The sequence below is a fragment of the Sturnira hondurensis genome, unplaced genomic scaffold (assembly GCF_014824575.4).
Source record: "Sturnira hondurensis isolate 20B ecotype Veracruz unplaced genomic scaffold, ASM1482457v3 Scaffold0014430, whole genome shotgun sequence".
NCBI classification, from domain to species: domain Eukaryota; kingdom Metazoa; phylum Chordata; class Mammalia; order Chiroptera; family Phyllostomidae; genus Sturnira; species Sturnira hondurensis.
The window spans coordinates 978854-996358 of NW_028087061.1; the positions used below are offsets into that span (position 1 = coordinate 978854).

At 55.6% G+C, this 17505-nt stretch overlaps 1 protein-coding gene across 3 annotated transcripts in view; it reads left to right on the plus strand.

Annotated features, from left to right (window-relative positions):
• The first annotated feature begins 4339 nt into the window (after positions 1–4339).
• Positions 4340–17505, plus strand: part of MDGA1 (MAM domain containing glycosylphosphatidylinositol anchor 1) — a 55928-nt gene continuing 42762 nt past the window's right edge. The window contains exon 1 of one of the 3 annotated variants that reach the window (XM_037063267.1): positions 4340–5496. In XM_037063267.1, coding sequence (XP_036919162.1) covers positions 5430–5496 — 67 coding nt within the window. In that variant the 5' untranslated portion in view covers positions 4340–5429. The remainder of the gene's footprint in view (positions 5497–17505) is intronic. The other 2 variants (XM_037063266.1, XM_037063268.1) reach the window with 2 other exon arrangements.

Below are 17505 nucleotides of genomic sequence, written 5' to 3' on the forward strand. Positions count from 1 at the left end.
CTGCCCCCTTAACCGCTGATCTCAGCTTCTGCTACCTCCTCTCACGGGTGCAGCCACACCCCCTCACCATGGCAGGGCCTCTGCACTCGATGGCCTTCTCCCTGCAATGCTCTACCCCCACTACTGACACGGTCTGCTCCCTCTTTCTCTCAGCCTCAGTCCGCGCATGTCAGAGGGATCCTCTCTGGACTCCCTCTCTAACACTTCAGCCCTCACATTTTCTACCCCTCCCCCTAGCGTTAATATTGTCTTCACCATCTAAATACTATTTATTTTACTTATTTGCTTAGTCTGTTGACCGTCTCTTCACTAGAATGTACCTGCCAAAAGGGCAGGGGTTCTTGTCTGTTTTGCTCACAATGAACTTGCAGTGCCTAGAGTAGTGCCTGGCATGTAGTAGGAGCCCATGAAATGTTTGTTAAATGAATGGATGGTGAACATACAGACAGGATCCCTGCTCTCCTAGAGCCAGCACTCCACTGGGGGAGGGTCTGCTGAGGTTGTGGGTGAGGAGAGGGTGGACAGGCTACAGACCCTAGGCCACAAAAGTCTTTGAGACCCCTCCTCTCCAAAGGTGTCCTCGTGGATTGCATTATCACTAGTCTTGAGCAGCAGCACAATTTATAACAGGAGTTAACTGCTTACTAATTAGCAGCTGGAAAAATTAATTGGCTATTTGTTAGGCCCCGATTTAATAAACCAGTCTTTCAGCGAGGTCGTAACTCTCCCTGTTGCTCACCCCTCCCAGCCAGCTTTCTCCACCTGACCGGAAGGTGCCTTGCCCTCAGATTGAATCGATACTTGCCACTGTATGGTTTCAGAGACAATTTCCCTTGCAAGGCGAAGACAACATCCCCTGATAGACTCTTCCTTTCTTCCTCCCCCTCCTCCTCCAGTCCCTGACTTGCTGGGGGTGAGCGAGCAAGAGGCAGAGGCGATGGGGGAGCTTTCTAGCAACACGCTCTCACAACCAAAGCCCCCAGCTGCCCTGCTGCACAAGGTCCGCGCTCCTGGCTCCCTGGCCTATCGCACTCCCCACCCCCCTCAGTCAGCAGCTGGTTCTGGAGCCCTCTTGGAGCCCAAGGGCTGGACTTTCTCTGGGAAAAATAATGGGATTTTTCTTGGAGCATCTTGGGTGCAGTGCAAGAACCGCAGTTGAATGCTGACCACCACAAGCCTCCGGGCCTCAGACTTCAGCATGCTCAGGTCCGGTGGTCTCGCTCTCTGCGCCCGCCGCCCACCCTCCACCCCGGACTGCCCAATCTTGGGCTCTAAGAGTTGTTCTCTCTGCGTGAAGAGAATAGAAAACATTTCTTGTAAAAAACACTTACTAGGCACATAAGCCCTTAGGTCTCTTCAGTAGAGAACAGTGGGAAAGAGCAAGGTGGCAGAGCCAAGCTGCCTAGGTCAAAGCCCACTGAGGCCTTTAGCAGCGGCACCAGTCACTAATCCCTTGTTATTCTGAGAACAGCAGCCCCATCTCACATAGCTGTAATGAGGATTAAATACTCGATACACATAAAGGGCTTAGAACAGTGCCTGGCATGTGGTGTCGGCTATTATTCCGTCTCCCAACCACTCTGAGAAGCTGGGATCCCACTGACTTTACAGCTGGGGAAACTGAGTCCTAGAGAGGCTAGGACCGGCAGGCAGGACCGAGGGCCCCCAAGGCTAGTGTTCTTTCCCTTTTCTCCGCTGCCTCACACCGTCAGACAGAGCGCTCCGGCAGAGGCAGCAGGCCGGGCACGCGTGGGGGGTGAGATGACTGAATTTACAGACACAGCAAACAGGCTGTCAAGGTATTTACACTGCATACAATTAGCTGCAGCATATTCACAAGTGGATTAGCTACAGCAAATGTTCAATCCCAGCGTGGCTGCAATCTGGTTCTCAGCTCCCCCCTCTTCCCAGTGCCTCCTCATCAGAGTCCTCTTTCTCCTCCAGGCCACTGTAGGTATTGGGAGACGAGGAATGCAACAGAGTGTCCGCTGAGCCAGTGGGGTTCCCAGTCCCGCCCCAAAGGCAAAGAAGGACAATTAACTGCTGTTTGGGGTTGGGCTAGCTGATTGGGAAACAGGAAAGCAGTTTACTGCTGACAGTAAACGAGCTGACATGGGTAACAGCTCATTCAACTCAGAACGGGCAAAGCCAGGGAGGGCAGCAATCGCTGTGATCACTTCCTGAGAGCTTCCTGGAAAAGGTGAGCGTTTCTAGGAACGTTTAAACATAGGAAGAAGATGACAACAAAAAGAAGCTACTTATCATTAAAGCTTTAGTTGGTACCACTTTCTTTTCAGACTGGGGGGCGGGGTGGGTGCGAAGAAGCTGTACACCTCTGTATCTCGGTGGAGGCAGAACGTGGATTTTTCTCCCGGATGGATAATGGCCGAGGGGTGGGGAGTAGAAAGGGTAGTCTAGGTCAGTGGCATCCGGCCTAAGGTGGGCATCATTCATTCATTCATTTAATAAATCTTCAGCTGGCATCGGATGGGTATGGATCCCCTCATGCAGCCTTGGACTCACAGGAAACTAAGGAGAGAGAACAGGGGGGAGGGGATGAAGGCGGTGCGATTAGGTGGAGGTGAGTGCACTTAATTGCACCTCCAGCAATGGAGACTAGCATTCTTCAGATGTTTCGGACTTCCCGAGATGGACAGAAGGGGAGCTTAGGTTTCAGCTGATGGCACCCCTCCTATGTCGCCTTAAATTTCGCCCAACACCTCTTACTTCTGCCCCCGCAACTGGGAGCACGCACTTCTGAGGGAGCGAGCCCCTGGGCAGCCAGGGGAGAAGGGGTCCAGCAGGAAATGGGCCTGGGGAAGGAGTGGTAATTATTAAAGGAGTGGTTTTTTAAAAAATTATGTTTTAATTTGCATACGAAAATATTTTTTTTTTTGGTGTACAGTTCTTTGAGTTTTGACAAATGCACAGTCGTGGAACCAGCATCACAGCCAAGACACTAAATAGTTCTGGGGGTTGGGGGTCGAAGGTTGATAATCTCCACGCTTGGTAGCTGCTGCGGTTGCCCGCGATCCCACCCGTCGCCCTAATACAATACCTGCGCACAGACCGAGATAAATAACGGCGACAGGTGGAGCAGGTGAGATTAGCAGAACCCGGGTAGGTGGACACGGTCGGAGACCAGGGGGTGGCCTCCCGCCTCGATTCCCAGTCCACACTCCTCCGCGCCGGCGTTTGAGAGGAGCGCTCTCCCCAGCCCTGCGCCAGGAGGGCCCGGTTGAAGTAGCGGAGTCCCGGAGTGCCAGACCCCAGCAACTGGAGCGGGCCCCCGGCTCGGGTGCGGGAAGGGAGTGCGCCCCTGGGGCGGTTGGGGACGCCTGAGGTCCTGAGGGGAGGCTGGACGGCGAAAGGGGCGAGCTGAGGATCCTGGGGACGGCCCGGGGTAGCTCTAGCGTTGGGGTTCTGCGGACAAACCTGTTGGCAACCTGTGGGCCGCGGCAAAGGCAGAAGCTCTAAGCCAGCGGCTCAGCCAGCGGCCAGGCACTGGCCACACGCCCTACGCGGGGAGAGGCTGTAGCAGCCTGGGAAGGGGCGGGGGCTCGGCCGGGGGCGGAGGAAATCCGCGGCCGCACGCACGGCCCTGCAGATCGACCGCAGGAAGCCGGCTCGCGAGGCGGCGGAACCACGGGCGCCCCGGCCTTTCCCTCCGACCTCCGCTTCAGTCTCGCTCCCAAAAGTGCAAAACATTTACAAAGTGTGCAGCGCCCCGTTGGCTTGGGTCCCGGGGGTGAGCGGCTGTTCTAGCCCTGCGAGCGCACTGGGATCGGTGCACTCGGCTCGGGCAGCCGGTCTGGGTTTGCAAGGGCGGGTGGAGAGCGAGTGTGCGAGCGCGCGGCTACCGAGCCCGCGCCGAAACCCACGTCCCTCCGCCACTGTCCTCGGGATAGATGGATCCATTTCTGCTTTCTGACATTTTCCCGCCGGGGGTGCGGGCGGGGGGCGGGTGGCAGAGAGAGGGAGAGATGGAGGAGGGGCAGAGAGGGGGGCGTAGAGGGGGAGAGAGAGGGAGAGAGAGAGAGAGAGAGCGCGAGGGAGCGAGCGAGCAAGCAGTCTGCTTCCCCCATCCCTGTTTTGTTTTCTCTAATTGGTCCTGGGGGAGGCGAGGAAATTGGACAGAGGCTGGACCGGGCGAGCAGGGCTGCCTTTAATTGGCTCCTTTTTTTTTTTTTTTCTTTAACTGGAGGGGAATCAAACAGGAGAGCGAGCGACAAAGGGTGGGAGAGCGAGAGCCCGAACGCGGAGACGCGAGGAGAAGGGAGGAGGGAGGAGGAAGGGAGAAAGGGAGGGAAGGAAGGAGGAGGGGGGAGCGCAGAATGAAAAGCTCGGAGTGGGGAAAAAGCAGCACAGTGGAGCCCAAGTTGCGGAACGTGCGGAGCGCTCCCGCGGCGGGGAGCCCAGCGGCCGCCGCGCCCGGGAGCCCGGCCTGACCCCGCCCGCAGTGGGCCCTCGCCGGCAGAGGCCGCCGGGCGGGGGCGGGGACGATCAACTTGGGGCGCGGCGCAGACCCGCTCTCCAGAGAGCGCCGAGTCCGGGAGCACCAGGGCCGTCGCCGGACCGCGGGAGCGGAGCGCGGCGAGCGGAGGCGGCGAGCGGCGCCAGCGCTGCAGCTCCGGCCTCCACGAGGGCGCGAATATTTTTCAAACGACTCAAACTTTCCTCCTTTCCCCGCTTCTGGGGTCTCTCTTGACTGGAATTGCTCTCCAGATTCCCGTGGGGCGACCAGGCGCGATTCTTCCCCGGGGTTCCTTGGTGGTTCAACCAACTTCGTGGACCGGGGCCCCGTGGCTCGCTCTCCTTGGCCGAGCCCAGCCCACGTTGCTCCTCCGCTCGGGAGAGCCAGGGCTGGGGACCCCGGGAGGGAGACCAGCTCGCCCCTTTGGATCGGGCCCTTGAGCCCAGAGCACACGCCGAAGGACTGGAGACCGAGGATTAACCCTCGCGGAGACCCGGCCTCCCCGCCCGGCTCAGCAGAGGGGCGTCCCCTGGGTGGAAAAAACGACAAGTTTATCAGCGGTCACTGGCCTGTTGGATCGAAGCGCCACGGACGACGCAGTGGGTCTTTGGCGCCCAGTACCCTGAGGGGAAAGCCCTGGGGACCCCGGAAGTCTTGGCGGCCGAGCTCCTCGGGCCGGGGCGCTGGTTGCTGCTCCGGGCGCACGGAGGCACCCGGGGCCGGGCCAGCGCCCCCTGTATTCTCACCCGGGCAGCCGCCCCGCTGGAGGAGAAACCCGGATCGCCGCCGCCGCCGCCGCCCCCTCAGTTTCCTGGTCTCCGTCGCCACAGCCGCCCCCTCCGTCGCCTCTCGAAGAAGGGGAAGAGGCAGGGGGCATCGCGGTCCCTCGGCGGATGAGCCCCCCGCCGCCTCTCTGGATGCGCCGCCTCGCGGGGATGAGGCACTGGCCGTGAACATGGAGGTGACCTGCCTTCTACTTCTGGCGCTGATCCCCTTCCACTGCCGAGGACAAGGAGTCTACGGTAAGAGCCGTGTCCCGCTGCACGCTGGCTTAGCACCGAGCGGAAACTTTGCAAGAGGCGCAAAGTGCGCGCCGCCGGGGTTTCGTGGGGGACCCCGGGCCGCACTCTGGAGTGGTTGCCGGGATCCCCACCCTTTTCCCCGGGAGCAAGGAGATCGAGCTAGCTGCTTTGGAGCACGGAGACGGGTCGTAGGGTCTGGCGTGAAGCTGGAGGTGGCAGGGGGAGGTACCCTCTTTCTCAAACCCTGTCAGGGGCGGAAGGGACTCGTAACCCTGGAGAGCACCCAGTCGGCTTCCGAGATTCCCACAGACTCCAACCCGGGTCCGGGGCAGACGCTTAGCTTGCGGAAGCTGAGCGATGTGCAACCCGGAGTTGCGTGCGGCTTGCGGGAGAGCCGGCTGCCGGCACAGCAGCCGAGCCGTGCGCTGCCTACCCGGATCTCCGGGAGACTTCGCTTCTTTCACTCGCTTCTTGACAGCTCGGGCGGATGCCATCTCCCCTGGATCCGGCGCCGAAAAACCCATCGTCCCTTTTCAGACCTCTCCGGAGCCAGTTCTTCCTGCTCCCGGTATCCAGCTGCGAAAACCCAGCCCCACCTTCCTTCTCAGTGTACACAAACACACTCAGCCACCGTCCCCAGGAAACGCAAATTCATCACGCACCCTGCCGCTACGAGTCCAAACTCTGCCTCCTGCCCCACATCTTTTCTCCCGCATCCCCACGCTTCACTCCAGGGCTCCAAGGGGACTCCAGTCACCTCTTCTCCTTTTTCTCCCTTGAGTTTTCCCTGGGAAAGGCCCCAAGAGCGGGCACCATCCTTCTCAGGGACCACCCCCCCACCCCGAGTTCTGTCGCCCGAAATGCCCTGACCCCACAACACAAAAAGTCAGTCTCTGGGCCCAGTGGCCCTTACTTTGCCTTCTCCCGACTGCTGGGCCGTCTGTGTAGGCCACTTTTTAATGATGTGTAGCTGGAGTGGGGCAGATTCTCTTTCTTTCTCAGAGCTTGGGGGCCTACTTACTTGCCTTCAGATCAGGAGAGAGTTTGCCTGTCCAGTTGGTGAGGGTCCGAGGATTTGTCCCTCCCCCACTGTTTTGACTGCTAGCCTCTGGTGCAGATGCGAAATGCTGCCTTCTGAGGGTACCTCACAAGAAGGAGGCATGCCCTGGGGGGTTTCTGGAAGTGACTTGCTGGCTGGCAGTGGGCTTAATTCCCTAAGGAGGCTGGCCCAGGCATCTGGCCAAACTCTGCTTCTTAATTAGTTTGTGTGTCTCTTACTGCCTGGCCCTTTAGATGGGCCAGAAAAGGCAAGAAGGAGGAAGAATGTAGTAGGGACTGAAGAGAGGCTGGCTTATTGGCAGGAGGCTACTGAATGGGTTCCAGAGGCCTCAGCCTCCCCAGTGTAAGGGAAGACATCAGGGAAGGGGGTTAGGGTGGGGAGTGTCATTTTCCTTCTTTCCCCCTAAGATTTCCCTACAGCCTCACCGTCTCCTTAAGACATAGCCTAAGCGGGTCATCCATCAGGCCTTTACTTCTTCCTCATCACACCCCACAGGGCTCTGTGACTGAGTGACTCTGTGGAGAGTGACTGAGAGTGACTGAGAGCCCTTCTGTTTGCAGGGGTCCTCCACCTTGCCCTCCCTCGGAGTGCTCTTGGGTGGGTCTGGCAAGCCCATCTCCTGGCCATCCTCCTTCTCCATTCCCTCCACCTTCTCCAACCTTCTCCAGGGCTGCATGGGGGCACATCTCAAGGAAGCAACTCTGAGTCTAGCCTGGAAAGCCCAGCGATGAGGGCAGGGAGTAGGAGACTCTCTGTGAACCAGTCTCTGCAGACCCTGATTTCAGAGCACTTTTTAAAAGATTTTATTTATTTATTTTTAGAGAGAGAGGAAGGAAGGGAGAAAAGGAGGGAGTGAAACACTGATATGTGAGAAACATTGCTCTGTTGCCTCTTGCATGCTCCCAGCTGAGGACCTGGCCCGAACTGGTGACCTTTCGGTTCCCTGGCCACTGCTCAATCCACTCAGCCATACTGGCTGGTATTTCCTCCTCTCCAAGTGCCTGGGTCCAAGCTGCTCTCACTCAGAGTGAGTAAGGTGGGTGGTGCGCATTGGGGCCAACCCTGGACTCTTGGGTAGCATTCTTTCCACCTGCCCTTTGAGAGTGTGGCTCCAGAGATGACTGGGGGCTCAGGAGATTTGCTGGGTGGAACGTCTTTATGGAGGTGAATGGAGAGAGAGGAAAAAGATCTAGTATGAGGAGGAGGATGGCAAGAGCCTACTGAGTTCGTTGTGATGCTAAAAGCTTTGACGAGATACAGCAGAAGGGAGAAACAGTGTAGGGCTGGACCTAGGGTAAGAAATAGTGTGGAGAGCTGGTTTTCTGCTCCCTCCCCCACTTTCCCTCAATCTCCAAAGCAGGTGAAACAGCTTGAGAAAGAGTGGAATGTGGGGTGAAATGGTCACTGGTGTCCTTACTGTATACCAGCACCCAGCATGGCGCCTGCACCTAGCAGGAGCTCAGCAAGTATTTGTTGCAAAAATGTAGGGCCATGGTTTGGGGGGATTTTGAAGAAATGTTCTTCAAATTTCTTCTTCCCAAGAAGTCTGTCTAAGATGGTTTGCAGCAGGGTAGTTTGGCATTCTTTGAGGGTCTCTGGTTTGGGTGCGGCACAGAGACTTAGGTCGGCAGCTGTAGGGGACCTAAGGGAGAAGAGAGAAGAGGCTGGGAGCTCAGTGCTGTCCGGGCAGTGAGGATGGAGGCAGTTTTTACTCAAGAAACACGCACACAAAGAAGCATAAGAGTGTGCCCTGGAGAGGGAACCTTCACCCCCTTTCCCCCTGCCCCCAGAACAGTGTGGCTGAGGGAGGGGCAGATTAGGAAACCTGGAAGCTGAATTGAAGAGGGAAGAGCAGGATGTGGAGGGCAGATCCATCAGAGTCTGCCCTGAGCTGTGAGTTTCTGCTGAGGCTGGTACAGGCAGGGGCCGGGAGCCCTATGCCAGGCTTCCCTCTGAGGGTCCTCTTGCCGGCTCTGAGCTGAGCTGTCTGCAGTAGGACTGGGAAAGCGCTCTCAGCCTGGCCAGGTGGCTTTGCTCTTCTTTGGGGCACAGATGCTACAACAGCCGAGAACTAGACCAGATGGTCCATTTGGAGCTGGTTCCTTTCTTCCCTCTTCGCCTCCCAATCTCCTGGGTGGATCTTATAAGCTGCTTTCTGGCAGCCCAGGGTGGTGGGCTGGCCCTGGAGGCCTAGTTCTGGGCAAAGGCAGTAGCCTATTGAAGGAGGAGTATCCTCTGTGAGCATAGCATCAGAAACTGCTTCCCCCGGCTTCCTTATTTCCTCCCGTAGCTGCCGGACTTCCAGCCAGGGGCAGGTGGAAGGCATTCTTCTCCCTTACAAAAGCACAACAAACCCCTGGATTATTTAATATGCAGGAGTGGGAATTGACATTATCCTTAAGACAGGTTGTTTGCAACTTACTGGTGGAAGTCAAAATATTTCACCAAAGGTGTCATCAGAAACTACTATCCTATGCTAATTTTTGTGGGAACATGAAGACAGATGTTGAATAATTTGACAAGAGCAACATAGCTTACAGAATTATCACCAAGTCAGGGTTTTTTCCCCTCCTCTGAGGGGTGCGGAGAAGGAATTTCAGGAAACGTGTCTCCCAATGCTATCTTCTGGGTGTTCATCTAGGTGTGGACACTCTTGGGATTTTCACAGGAATTTCTACCCTGTGTCTTGAAACTGCCTGTCAGGTTGGACTCTCCCCTTGGAGAACGCGTCGCATCAGGAAACTCTGGTGCCCTACAAAGGCTAATAGAAAGCTCAGGGTTTCCCAGATGTCCTCAAGAAGCCCATGCCTCTGCCCTTCCTTCCCTCTCAATTACAGCAACTGCACGAGGGAGAGGGCCTTGTGTCCTCCCTCATGTCCAGGCGGCTTTGCTTGCTGTACCAGTGTTGACGGCATGCCCCCTCAGTCGATGCTGGCCTCTGAGCCTGCCTGAGGGCTCTCCAGGTCCAGAGTCAGAACGAGGAGCCCTCATAGGTCAAGATCTGTAAGATCTTTCATTTTATGAATCTGTGCTTCCTGGCTGGTGGGATTCTGGGGGGTGGCAGGGGCGGTTAGAGAGGATTTTATTAGTCAGGAAAGCACCCTTGGCGGGGCGGGCTGCGGACACTCCAAGGGCCTACTTGTAATTGGTCAGGCTTGGCTGTGAGCTGCTGGGGCCGGGTGGCAAAGCCTCATTTAAAGCCTGGTATTAGCTCTGCTTTTCTGGAACATGGAGGGACGGGCGGGGGGCTCCATAGGGAGAATGGAGGGAGCTAATCACAGCAGCCAAGGCCAGCAAATGAATGATGCAGGAAATCAATACCTGGGTGCGGGAGTGGAAATCCGGGCAGTGGTAGCAGCCGTGGCTTCTCTGGCTGCCCAGGAGGCACAGGCAGGCCTGGGAGGAGTGAGACAGGCAGCAGTGTGGCGCACCCTCCTCTCCACGTGCTCCGCACACTGCCTCCAGCTCTGCCTTCCACCCCATCCTCACTTTTGCCTTGCAGCTGGGCTCAAGGAGCTTGGGGCAGAAGATGTCCCACCCAACAAAGACAGGGGACCTGGGAGATGGAACCTTGAGCCTCTCAGTCTTGGAAGAGCCCTGCCCCACTCCTACCTGCCTCTGTTCAAAGTCTGACTAGGCCCCAGGTTCCCCGGGGTGTGTGCCTGGAGACCCAGTCCTGTGGACTGGGCACTGCCACTCCAGATGTGGCCAGCAGGGGGCGGACTTGGCCGCCACATTGCTTATTGCTTTTCCTAGGTTCCCTTAGCCTTAAGACTCTGGGAGGATGAGATTTACTCTAATACCTTAGCATGGGACCCAAGGGGGGCGCCTTAGGCCTTCTGCAGCTCCTTGCCTCCCTCCAGCTCTCCTGTTTCCCCTCCTACTGTCCCAGGGCATTCACTTGTGGCCAAATGGTTCCGGGGGTTCAGTTCCCTGGGCTCTAGCCCAGGTGGGGCCCTGTGCAGAACAGTTGCATGCGCTGCCAGCGCCGCCTCTTGGTGAACCTGGGGTGTGGCCCCTGCCCTGCGTCTTCCCCTCCTTCGTAGGAGACCTTGCTTTGGATCTGCTAATGGCAGGCACCGGCTGCTAAGGGGCCTCTATTGCATTTAAATGCTGATGTGGAGGCAAGAGTAACACCTAACTTGAAGGAGTGAATCCTTTTTAAAAAAAAAAAAGAAACAAAACAATGAAATCTTTCCCCATGTCTATGACTAACACGTGCTCTTTGCAAAACAGTCAGAGAATACATAAAAATATAAGGAAGAAGGTAAAATTCACTTGGCATCCTGCCATACCTTTAGTGATGGTTCTTTCTGGCATTTTTGGTGTGTAAAGAGGAACAAACTTTCCAGGGAGAATCACTGGTTATAACCTCAATCCCGGATGGGTGTGTAAGTGCCGCGTGCCTTACCAAGCATTTTCATGCCTCCCCTCATTGATTACATAACCTTCCGAGAGGTCGGCGGAGCAGGTCCGATTGTCCCCTGTTCACGGATGAGGAAATGAAGCTGGTGGCACAGCTGGTCAGGAGTGGTTCTGAGACTCCAGTGCAGCGGATCTTCTGACTTGGGGGCAGGAAAGCTGTCCAGGGTGGACCTCACCATTCATTGAATATCCACCTAGTATCTCCCTGGAGCAAGGCCCCCTTAGGAGAACTGGCAGGAGCTGAGAGGAACTCGGGGGAGGTTCTGCCCCGAGGGGAAGGGTGGGGAACTCACAGACCTGGTTCCTGTAAGATCTTGATAAATGCCCGGTGACGAGGGCAAGTAAAAGGCTTGGGAATTTGAAGGGGAGGGAGATTACAAGGCCTTGTGGGGAAGGGACACTTGAACTGTCCTTGACAAAGAGAAGAAAGGACTGAAAAAGGCATCCCTGGAGGAGGCAAAGGCACAGACGAGAGAGAATCTGAGTATGTTGGGGAACAATGTCACTCTGCTGGGCTGGAGCATAGGTTGGAAGGGAATCAGACAGTCGGAGTTGGAACAGTAAAGGCACAGCAATCAAAATCACTAACGTTTACTGCTAAGCAGGGCTCATGAATGAGCAGTCTGTTCACCCTCACTACAACGCCCAAGAGAGGCATTCATAGCCCATTGTACTGACCAGTAAACTGAGGGCCCAAGAAGATGAAGTTCCTTGTCCAAGTGGCAGAGCTGGGCTTAAATCCAGATCTGCTGATGTCAAAGCCTTTGCTTTCCGAGAGGAGGCTGGAGGCCTGGGTTTGGGAGGAGCTGTTGGGAGGGCCGTGAGCAGGGAAGTGGGTCGTTGTGAGCTGTATTTCAGGCTGGGTGGCTGCGTGGCGGTGCGTTTGAGGAGGCCAGGATCAGGAGGACCCTGGAGACCGGCCAGGAGGTCCTGTAGCTGTCCAGGGAAGAGGTGGTGAGAATGTGGTCCAGGGCGGGGGCCGTGAGAGTGGACAGGAGGAACTGGGTACAAGAACTGCAGTCATTCCACAAACATGAGTGAGGATTCTGTATGGAACTCTTGAGATATTGGGGGAAAAACAAGTTCTTGCTCTCAGAGTTTATATTCACATTGAGGGGAAACAGGCAATAAACAGGTCAATGAATAAGTATATAATGTATCCCATTATGATGAGTTCTATGAAAAAGGGACAAGGAGTGGCAGCCTGTGGTTCAATTCATATACGGTGGTTGGGGGAGGACTCCTTGACTAGATGCCCCCAGAACAGAGACCTGAAGATGCCTGGGGGAGAGAGAGAAAGCCTGATGGGTATCTGCAGGAAGTGTATTCTAGGCAGGAGAACAGCCAGTGCAAAGGCCCTGAGGTAGAAGCATGCCTAGCCTGTTTAGCCACAGGAGGAGTCCGTGTGGCTAGAGCAGAGGCAGCCACGGGGAGAGTGGCTGGGGCCAGATTGTTGAAGGCTGTGTAAGGATGGTGTAAGGCTATACAGGGACTTTGGCTTATATTCTCAGTGAGGTGAGGAGACACGGGAGGGCTTTGAGCAGAGGAGGGACATGAACGGACACCTTTTTAATAGAATCCCACTGGCTGCCATGTGGAGAATAGACTGTAGGGCATTGGGCATGGGGGAAGAAAGCCAGTTAGAGACTCTTGCAGAAGGCAAGAAATGAGAGAGACTGTACAATCGTTAGGTCCTAAATGTGCTTCAGGAAGAGCTCAGTCAAGGGGTAGGAGCTGAAAGTGGCCCTGAGGTTTGGGGCGGGGAGGCTTGGCACACCGTAGCATCCAGGGAGAGCAAAAGGCACAGGGAGTCAAACAGGTCTGGGGTGGTAAATGAAGTAGTTCAGAGCCTGGATTTTGGGTGAGAAACCCGGGTCTGAACCCCAGCTCAGCTCGCACCAGCTCTGAGGGCCCATCTGCTCCCTGAGGGGTGGCTTGTCCATGGGTCAGATGGAGACCACTGCACCCGCCTACCTGCCACGTGGGTTTGCCATGAGGCAGGGCCCGAGAAGCCTGAGCACTGGGCCTGCACTGAGGCCACGAGAAGCAGCTTTATCTTCATGGCAATGCCAGTGCGTTTTGAACTTGGTGGGGTTCTAGTGTGAGATGTCCGGGAGAGATGTTGTCAGGGCTGGTGAAGTGCACGTTGGTGCTCAGGACACAGATCCACTCTGACGAGGCAGGTTTGCACATCTGGGTGTGTGTGCACGGAGCTGAGGCCAGGAAGTGGAATAAAATTACTGGGAGAGAGCGGAGTGAGAGAGGACACTGGCCAAGACCAGCACCCTGGGGTGGGAGGAGAAAGACGAGACAGAGCAGGTGGCCTCAGGGAGGGAGGAGGAGACCTGTGAGGGGACAGGGCCTGGAAGCCAGGGCAGGGACAGCGTCTGAGGGGGAAGGGCATCTGGGGCGGTAGGTGGAGGAGGCAGATCCGCCCCAGTGGGGTTGGGCTACGGCGACAGTCTGTGTCTCTAACACACCCTGGGGCGATGCCAGTGCTGCGGGCGCGTGGGTCTGTGGGTCTGTCTTTGAGTGGCAAGGGCACACAGGAAGGAGGGCTGGACGCAGGTGGGCAGACCTTAGGTTGGAGCGCCAGGTGGGCAGCATGCTGCCTCTGAGAGACCCTCGCCAATAGCTCGCCTGGCTGCGCCTCAGTTTCCCCATCTGAAAGATTAGTTCAGGCATACCCACCCCTTGGAGTCAGAGAGGAGCCCAAGTGATAGCACTTTGTAAACTCTCAGGCAAACGGTGGGGACTCTGTTTCACAAGAGCAGAGGGGGTGGCAGACAGATGGCAGGGAGCCCCGGCAGGGGTGGGGGGGGGGGAGGCGTGTGGAAGTCGGAGGTGCAGGCTGTGCTTTTGAGAGATGTGGCAGGCCAGCGAAGGCTGAGGGCAGCTGCCCCTTGAAGGCCTAGCGCTGGCTGTGGCCGCGGGTCTGGGAAGCTGGGGCTGCAGGGGTGAGTGACCTCAGTGCCTGGGTGAGGCCGTGTGGGGTCGGGGTGACTTGGCAGGTGTGACTTACTCGGCTTTGGAGATTCCACCTCAGGCTCTTCCTGGTTCCTTTTGAGTCCCAGAAACTCAGCCAAAATAGACTTTGATTATCTGGAGGATTGGGAGCCGTGTAGAGAAGTGCTTCTCAACCCCGGTGGCCTGTCGGAACCACCCGGAGCGCTTTCAACAACAGACGCCTGGCCGCGCCCGGACCTCCTGAATCAGAAACTCCGCAGGTGGCCGCGAGGCAGCTGTGGTCGCTAGAGCTCTCCGTTGGTTCTCAGGCACAGCCGGTGTAGGCAGCGCATCGGAAGGAGTCAGGCCCTAACAGCTGTCTTCTTCCCTGGGGCTTTCCGAGGGCGTTTCTGAGTTTTCTGGGCCACTGCCCGAGCTTTGGTTCAGTCAAGCTCATGTGGACCCTGGGGTCTTTAAAACACAAACACACACTTTTTATTTTTTAAATTATGAACAAGGAGACTCACTGTTTTAATAGTGGTAACTGGAAGGTCCAGGTTAGGAGCTTGGGAAACTGGCCCCTCTCTCTGCTTCTAACCAGGGAATTTCCAGTCCCAAACCTAGAGAGACTGAAAGAAAGCACTGCCCCAAAAGTGCTGCGTTCATTGGTTTGCAATAGGTAAATCCTGTTACCTTTCTGAAATGTGGCTCTTTTGTTTATTCTCTTCCCTGTTTGGTTTATAAATAAATGAGAATCTCAGAAGTGAACTACACTGTAGCAAGTCAATGTGACCCACGCAAATAGTTCAGGGGTACCTGCTAAGCATCTGGAAGGGTGGCGGGCGCTGTGGCTGCAGAGGTGAGGGGCACCGGCCCCACGGAGCTCGCAGTGGAGTGGGAGAAGGCACCCGTTTCCCAGGTCCTCATTTTTCAGATGGAGAAGCTTGAGTGATTTGCCAAAGGCCCTACAGTTGGCAGGTAGTGGAGTCAGGATCTGAACTCAAGCTTGCCTGAGGCCAAGTCCACTGCCTGCTGCTCCGAGTGCGAGGCTCCTCAGGGCAGAATCGGGTTGGTGTGTGTTCCCTGGACTGTGCTGTGGAGTTAGGAATCTCTTTCCGTTGCTGGAAACAAAGGCCTGATGACAGAGGCTCCAACAGGTTAAAGTTGACTTTTTTAACTTCGGAGGTAGGCTGTCCATAGCTGCTGTCCATAGCTGCTCTCCCTCCCCTTCAAATTCCCACTCCTCCAAGTGGCTCCCTGGTCACTGGAGATCCAGGCTCCTTTCAGCTTGTTGCTCTGCTCTGTTTACAGTGCTGGCTCTCAAACTTTGCTTCACATTAGAATTACCTGAGGAGTGTTAAAAATCCCAAGGCCTAGGTCATACCTCATACCAGTTAAATTAGAATATCTAGGAGTGGGAAATAGGCATTAGCATTTTTTTTTTAAAAAAAGATCCCTAGGTGATTCCAATATACAGCAAAGTTTGGGGACCCCTGCTTTCGAGCATTTTGCCTCAAAGTCACCAAAGGGCTGCTGGGGCTCAGCCATCACGACTCATTCCAAGTAGGAAGAAGAGAGGAACATTTAAAGAGCAGGCCTGCCAGCTGAGTCAGCTCCCTTTAATGAGCTTTTCCAGAGACCCCCCTCCCAACGATTTCTGCTTATACCTCATGAGCCATTCTTAGCTGCAAGCAAGCCTGAGAAGGGCACATTCTCACCGAAGAGAATATTGGGGTTTAGCTAGAAAAAAGGGGAGAATGGCTATTGAGTAGGTAGTGTGCAGTCTTTACCACAAATCTCCACCTCATAGTCAGTTGGTGTTTCTTGAAATGAGAGAGGATTTAGATGAGTGTGAACACGGCGTTCCTTCTCCCCCATCCCTGCCAGCCAAGCTCAAGTGGGGTGGGGTGGGGTGGGGTGGGGTGGGGTGTAGGCTCTGGTTGCTCTGAGGATGCCCAGATGGAACTTTATGGAAGACCGAGACCAGAGCAGGGGAGAGACTTGCTTGGGGTCACCCAAGCATTCATACAAGGGTCCCAGCTTCATGTCTGCCAGAACTCTCCTTCCCTCCTCCCCGCCCCCATGCCCGGTTCACACTTTGTGAGGTTGTTGGTTTCTGCTGGTTGGTACCTCTCTCCTTTGGCAAGTGGCTCCTTTCAGTACCAGCCACAGGAGAGCTCTGTGGAGTTTTTGGGAACAGAAACTAAGGGGCTGTGCCAGAAGCCGTGGGCCAGAGAGAACTGCAGAGGTGATCCAGGTCATCTTTCTGCCTTTCGGCAGGCCCACACCCACATGAGACCTGGGGACTGCACCACTGTTTGCTCAGTATCTCTAGTACTTGGCTTTGGGGAAGTTCTTCTCATTGTCTGACTTTAATTCAAGTTGCTGTAACATAACCTCTTATTAGAAAGATTCAGGAGCTGAGGCCTCTGAGCTGAGCTTGAATAATTTCCTTGGCCCTGAAACTTTCCCTATGTGACTCTTTAAAAGCTCTTAATGAAGTACTTTTTTCCATCTCTGAGAGGGACATCAGGAAGGCAGAGGTGAGGAGGGAGCTAGATTCTTGTGGCTTTATCTACCTGGGTTTGGTTCTGGTGTTCTGGTAAAATGGTGACCTTGGGGAGGTCAGTTTACCTTCCAGCAAAATATGTGAGCACACCAGCCAGGCTGAAGTTCTGTGCTGTGGTGAGGCCTGGCTTTACTCTCCTTTCTGAGTCAGGCCACAGGGTAGACACAGAGAAGGCCGTGAGTGGGGCCGAGGGTGGAGGAAGGAGTGAGCTCACTCGGCTGCCAGCCCGTGGCCCTAAGTGACCCAGAAGCAGGTCTTTGAGATTCAGTGCAGGAAGAGGCTGAGACCAGAGAAGGTAAGTGAGTCGTCAAGGTCACACAGCAATTAGGTACAAAGGCTGAAATTAAAAACCGTGTCATGGAACTTTACAGCTGGATCTTATTCTCCTACATAAACCTGTAGGCTCAGGAGAAGCGAGGGTGTATCGACATGGTATTTATAAGCTCATTTTGTGCCTGCATTTCTATAACCTTCCTCCCATCCCATAAACCCCATTTCTTATTCCCAGGCCTCACTGCATCCAGACTACAAAATAGGGGGCTCCTTCTGGGCCCAGGACTCATGGGTAGATGCACTTTAGGGTTTCCAACAAATCTGCCAGCAGGAACTGCTTCTGTTCCCTCTACTCTGGGAACACCCGGCGGCTCTCAAGACTTTCCCTGGAGGCTCGGGTTGGTTGATCTGTTAAGTTGGATCTTGAAGCATTGGGATTCAGGCCAGGGGGTTTTCAGAGAAGCGATGGGTGGAGGTAGAGTGCGTGTGTGCGCACGTGTGTGGTTGTGGGACACGGTGAGGGCCCGGAGTTGTGGCAACGTGAGAGACCTAGTAGAGGACACGTTCTGAACAATCAGAACGGTCTTGGACTCATGGTCTCCATTTGGGTTCCCCAGAAGCAGACCCTGAGCTAAGGAGCCAAGTGCAGGTAGTGTGTTCAGGAGGTGAGCCCGGGAAGCTCGGGGAGGAGGATGGGGGTGGGAGTCAGGGAAGAGAAGGGAACCATGGTCAAGTC